This window comes from Cynoglossus semilaevis, chromosome Z, assembly GCF_000523025.1.
Source record: "Cynoglossus semilaevis isolate Cse_v1.0 chromosome Z, Cse_v1.0, whole genome shotgun sequence".
In the NCBI taxonomy this organism is placed as follows: Eukaryota; Metazoa; Chordata; class Actinopteri; order Pleuronectiformes; family Cynoglossidae; genus Cynoglossus; species Cynoglossus semilaevis.
In genome coordinates this window covers 8,723,025-8,729,024 of record NC_024328.1, presented here as the reverse complement: position 1 = coordinate 8,729,024, position 6,000 = coordinate 8,723,025, and the positions used below count along the sequence as shown (strand labels likewise).

The 6,000-nt window shown below is 39.3% G+C and overlaps 1 protein-coding gene across 5 annotated transcripts in view; it reads right to left on the bottom strand.

Moving 5' to 3' along the window:
- izumo1 (izumo sperm-oocyte fusion 1) overlaps positions 1-5,069 on the bottom strand; it is a 6,682-nt gene extending 1,613 nt beyond the window's left edge. The window contains exons 1-9 of one of the 5 annotated variants that reach the window (XM_008336174.3): positions 4,918-5,068; positions 4,308-4,587; positions 3,346-3,420; positions 3,149-3,232; positions 3,049-3,069; positions 2,416-2,505; positions 2,028-2,152; positions 947-1,097; positions 355-514 (exon numbers count right to left, since the gene is read on the bottom strand). In XM_008336174.3, the coding sequence (XP_008334396.1) occupies positions 355-514; positions 947-1,097; positions 2,028-2,152; positions 2,416-2,505; positions 3,049-3,069; positions 3,149-3,232; positions 3,346-3,420; positions 4,308-4,503 (902 nt within the window). In that variant the 5' untranslated portion in view covers positions 4,504-4,587; positions 4,918-5,068. Of the gene's footprint in view, positions 1-350; positions 515-946; positions 1,098-2,027; positions 2,153-2,415; positions 2,506-3,048; positions 3,070-3,148; positions 3,233-3,345; positions 3,421-4,307; positions 4,588-4,917 lie in introns of those variants that run through there. The other 4 variants (XM_008336173.3, XM_025053196.1, XM_025053198.1 and 1 more) reach the window with 4 other exon arrangements.
- Positions 5,070-6,000: the final 931 nt, after the last annotated feature.

Genomic DNA, 6,000 nt, shown 5'->3' with positions numbered 1-6,000 from the left:
GATTCTTATTGTATATGGATATATATATATATATATATATATATATATATATATACACACATATATATACATATATACATATATGTCTTCAACTAGTGTCTTAAAACCTCCTTTCCTTAAAAAAGAAGAGGCCTTATATCCGAAAATAAAATGTGCTAAATAAACAAACCTTTTCAGCCTCTGTGTCAAACCCTCATGGATGATGACATCAGCCTTAAATTTCACCATGACATCAACATCAATTTCTCGCTTGATCATCATTTTTGTTGGCATGACCTGCGGCTGTTTCGACGACTCTCTCATTCATTTCAAATTTCGCCCCCTCACATCCACTCCCACTGCTACTGCTCTTACCTCATGATCACTATAAGTCCGACGCTCGCTGCCACACTCAGAACAGTCAGCGTGACAATGGCTGTAACCAACAGGCGCTCAGTGTAGTATGAGTCATCTTCAAAAGGGTTCGGAGGCAGAGTGACGAGGGTTCGGTCAATGTGGTCATGTAAAGGGACGACTGTTGGGTAGGCATGAAGTGAACAGGGTGACACAATAGGAGAGGTTTTTATAATGAATGAGGATGGTGGGGATTCACGTTCCTTTTCTTTTCATTGATGATCTGCTGCTATTCTGGCCTTGTTCTTGTTCTTGTTTCTATTCTATTACATGTGTTTTTATGGTGCTGTACGGCTGCTGCAGTATTGAAAGGAAACTCCCGCAGCATCCATCCATCAACCCATCCATTCATTCATTCATTCTCCTATTTAAATGTATGTATTTATGTAGTGATTTGATTTATAAATTTATATATATGTTTTGGATTTGGATACATTTCCCCTACAAGAACACATTCAAAAAGTTCTTTATCTAGGCACTTATTCTTATTGACAGTTCCATTTCGGTCGCTCTGACAAATCCGACACATTCTTTTACTGATGATGTGTTTTACCTGTGACCAAAAATGTGAGCTGGAAGAAACTTGTTCCAGTTTGACTCTTGAGAGAACAACGGTACGTTCCCTGCTCTTCCACCTGCACCTGATTTAAAACCACAGATGCCTCTTCCTTCACCACCAAAGGTCTGAAGTCACCCTCAGACATCTGCAGGGACAAAGAAGGGAAATGAAACTCAAGTTATGACCAAAAATATGAAATTCGTCATCATGTTGCAATGATTGCAAGATTCTTTTTCATCCTGCCCCCTCCTCTCCCCCACTATCCTCCATGTGTGATTGAATTACTGACAAGCACTGGAGCATTTGCTTCAAACTTTCATTGCATTTCATACAAAACTGCTATTCTTGTGGAATACAATTATAATTAACTGAAGAACCAAGGTTTCTTTATAGAGGCAGCCATGTTGGATCTGAGAAATCCCAGGTATCTCATACACAGCAATGAGAAAGAGAAGGACTTTTGGGAGGTTGCTAAGGCAACACAGCATTCCAAATGAAACAAATGTTTAAATAGTAACCTAAGTCTCCTATAATACCTAGGGATGTCCGATATGATCGGCCTGATATTAACATAATTGTGTAATATCTGTAAGAATAGTTATCGATTTTTCCTCTGATAATGAAAACCCGATAACACAGTGTCTGGTTTTGGCCAAATGATGTGTGACGTGTGACCTAAAAAAAGTTTTGGGTATAAACGGCTGTATATTATAGTGAAAGTCACAAGATGGCAGCCTTGCAGCTCATTAAATTAATCTATTTTAATAATCAGGAGATTGTATGCAGAATGCTGGTACCAGCAACTTGTACAGTGGTTTCTACAGATACAGATACAGTTTCTACAGTTTTGGTATCGGTTGATATTGGAATCGTAGGTTAAGTGTTTGGACAATCGGCATATTGCATATCGGCAAAAAATGTCGGACATCCTTAATAATTTCCCTTTTAATGTTTGTACAGAAATGCTAAGATGTAGGTGATTGAAAATGCCATATAAATCATTACTGCTTGATGTTGCTAAATGAAGTATGTGTATTGATGTTTATTTTTTATTGAAATACATAGTATGTGAGACCTTGGTTCTTGGTTTTCCCGGGGACCAGGAGTAGTGATACAACAGTTTTCCAAAGAGGAGAGGATGCCACGGACGGAAACAGTCCAACAATGCCTGTTCTTCTTCCTCGGCTCGCACTGAGACCTCTGTGTAGAGAGAAGATGAGAGCAGGGAAGGAGGGGTCAGTGCTGCATCCGGATTAACCGTTTTTCATTAGCCTTGCACATGGACCGATACAGCACTTCACTGTCCAGCACATTTATCCACCCGTGACAGCATGTGACCGTGTTCTCTGAAGCTGTGTACACTCCCACATACATATGTAGTAGGACTGGAATATTGACAGCGAACAACAACACACACACACACACACACACACACACACACAAACACAAACATGTAGATTTACCACCACAGTCCAGCTGGCCGGTGGGGGAGGGGCAGGTGTAGATTTTGTAGTTACAGGAGGAGCAGTCGATTACCCTTCTTCTCAGGACGCCTTTAAAACACATGTACTCTGTTACTTTATGACATCAATATAATATTCACAATATTCAAGTATTTAAGTTCCAAATGTTAAACTGAGGGCTTAGGGTAAGGAATTTAACAAATTTAATCTTTTAGAAAATCATGTTTCCATCGGACGATAGGCTCTTCTTTAGACGGGCTAGAACATGCATGGGCAAACTAAGGCACAGGGGCTGGATGTGGCCCGTTCAGCTGTTTAATCTGGCCTGCCAAACTTTTCCAAATTATATTATTTATTTATATTATCATTATGGTTCTGCCTTTTGCCTGAAATACCCACATTTCCCCAATAGATGGTGTAGAAAATGATAAAAGCTTCAATTCCTGAGAGTAAATTATTTTATGTTCAACAAAACAGGTCCAGGTTTTTCGCTGTGCCATAAATTGCAAGTTGATTATTGTAAAACAAATTTAAATGTAAAATATGTGTCGTGGCTCAAATAAGGCTGGGAAACACTGCTCTACTACCATCATGTCACTGTATTGATTAAGGAACCAATCAGATCGAACTCACCACATGTGTTTGGGCACAAACCTGTGATAGAAAGACAAACACGATCTTAGCAAAACGTCTTGTACCAGACTTGAATAATTTGGCAAAAATGCTAAATTACCGTTGTGGATCCAACTGTCCAAGTGTTGCTCTAAGATCTCCTGGCCCTTAGAGACAATGCTGATGGCTTTTTGTGTCAAAATGACTAAAAAGAAAAAAGTGTTTGTGCTCAAAATCAAGTGAACATGACCTTTTTGTAATGATTTGGTAAGGATACAGACAAACATAGTTTCAGAGAGAGTGGTTTCTATTCCTCACCAACGAAAGGACTGTCCATAATACGATCAAATTCATTTATGTACTCGTCTCGAACTCTGTACAGAGTAGTGGTATCTGGAAAAAGAGGAAACTTCAGATAACTCACAAAAGACTTTAAGGCCAAACTAAATTTAAAAAAAAAAATGTATTATGATCATTTTTAAATATATTAAGTAGAAGATGCAGAGAACAGGGTAAAATGGAAAATGTTGATTTGCTGTGGCAACCCCTGAAAAAAAAAGGGACTAAGCCGAAAGGAAAAGAAGATGTCCAAGACCAAAGGACTAACGATATAGTATGCAGTTTGACACATTATGTCGGTGATTTCCAAAACTTAAGAAGAATTCATGAATCAACCTTCCACAATTGGCTAAAGCCAATCCCTGCAGTCACCAGGAGAGGGCAGGTTACACCCTGGACAGTTAGAGATAAACAACAATTCACACTCACTCACACTCATACCCAGAGGGATTTTTAGACGCCTTGGCTGCCCCAGGCAAGAGGGACCACGGAGGCCCTCCTGACGACTGATGTTGGTCTATTTTAGAACAATGTCAACCATCGTGGCCCTTGGCCATTGCCCAGGTTGCCTGCCACATTGAAACACCCCTGTTCGAACTCATGGTGAATTTGCACTTTCTGGACTGTGGTAGAATTGGCCCAGTACAGACAGGAAGACCATGCACATACTGTCTAGAAAGACCTGGCACCGAGTCTGGCAACCTTTGATGCTAACTACTTCATCCACCATGTGGCCCACTACCAGTTGACCCAAATGTTGGAGTAAACTTTACTTCACTCTGTGGTCACTTACAATATGCGGTAAAGGTAAAAACAACTTTTAGCTGTCCTTCAATGAACAATGGTTGGCCTCAGAGTAGAGTTGCTGTGAGTATAAAGTTAACTGATGTACAAAAAAACAAAACAAAAAAACTTAGCATCACTGTGCAGATTCATCCTACCTATGACTCCTTTTCGCTTCTCACTGATTTCTCTGAACATTTCGACACCGTGGCTAAAAATCTTTTGTAATTCCAGCTCGTCGGCCAATGAGGAAGACTGTATCATGTTATCATGGAGATGCCTGACCCTGCGGTTACACTGCAGACAAGTGTTGGCAGTGGGTAAACAAAAGAGAAGTAACAATCCTATCAGCATCTGTGATCTGTCTGTCCAGCAGGGAAGGTTGAGTCACGGTGACACGGTGACATCACACAGGAACACCTGCAACACAATTATATACTACTACATTAATGTAATGTAATTGTTTTCCCTGTATCTCTCATTCTGATATATGGCATTTTATATGATGTCAAAATTCCATGTGCGATAATTTGGGCTTATCATTACATCTAATGTGAATGAGTGTTAGCTCATAGTGATAGCTGGTTTGACTTATTAATGGGAGTTGGAACTCATCAATATTTATATATAAAAAATATTAAATTTGTTTTAACCTTAACATCTAAAATCAAAGTAATTTTATTCATCTGAAAGTTTTTTGACCAAACCTTTGTACAAGACACCTTTGTACACATAATGATGTGGAACAGCATGTGGTGTTGTTCTCACCAGTCACATTTCCAATAGAAGATTTATCACAACTGCTTCTTATTCAGTCAGTGTTGCCTTTAAACCCTCATTCAGTCAGATTTTCCTCTGTGAGTCTGAAGCAGAGTTCTGAAATGTAATGATTAACACTGTTGTTTTGACATCGTCCCTTGTTGGACAAAGGGCACATGAAAGGTGAAAATGAATTTACAACATCAAAGGAGTCTGGGCAAGTCCTTTGTTGGACACTTTTTTCCCTCTTCAAACCCTTTGCCATATTGTCTTATTAGCAAACACATTCTATTCATAGAAATAATTTTATCAATTAACGGCATAGTAATGGTGGATTGCAATCAGACTGCAGAGCTCAACCTCAACAAAATAAAACAATACTTTCTCATTATTTTTCACTTCCTCTTCATTTTAAAATGTCATCATGAGGGGTCCCGTGACGATGGTGAACTGAAGACTGTCTTAGCGGATCCCCCGCTTCTAGTGATGGGAAGACCGACTCTTTTTATTGATTCGAATCTTTGACTCTCGAACAGTAAAATGAACGAGTCGTGATCGAATCTTGAACTAATCATTTCATTCGTTTTACAGCAGGTGGCGCTTTAGCCCTATTGTGGGCCTTGTAAAGAAGGCTGCGGTTCTCCGACACTAAATGCTGAAGGCAACATGGTTTGCTTCCGCTGACAAAGTCTACAAAATACACAAAATGTCATAAGCAATTAAAACCATGCGAAAATATAAGAAATAAAAACACAGCACAATGTGAAGATAAATGAGAGCAAAAGAGACCCGAGCTCTTTCACGTGACAAATTAAACGAATCTGCGAGAACGAAGCGAAAGATTAGTTCACAGAGAATGATTCGTTCATAGCGAAAGATAAGTTCACAGCAAAAGATTCGTTCACAGCCAAAGATTAGTTCACGGCAAAAGATTAGTTCACAGAGAATGATTCGTTCATAGCGAAAGATAAGTTCACAGCAAAAGATTCGTTCACAGCCAAAGATTAGTTCACGGCAAAAGATTAGTTCACAGAGAATGATTCGTTCACAGCGAAATATTAGTTCACGGCGAAAGATTAGTTCACAGCGAAA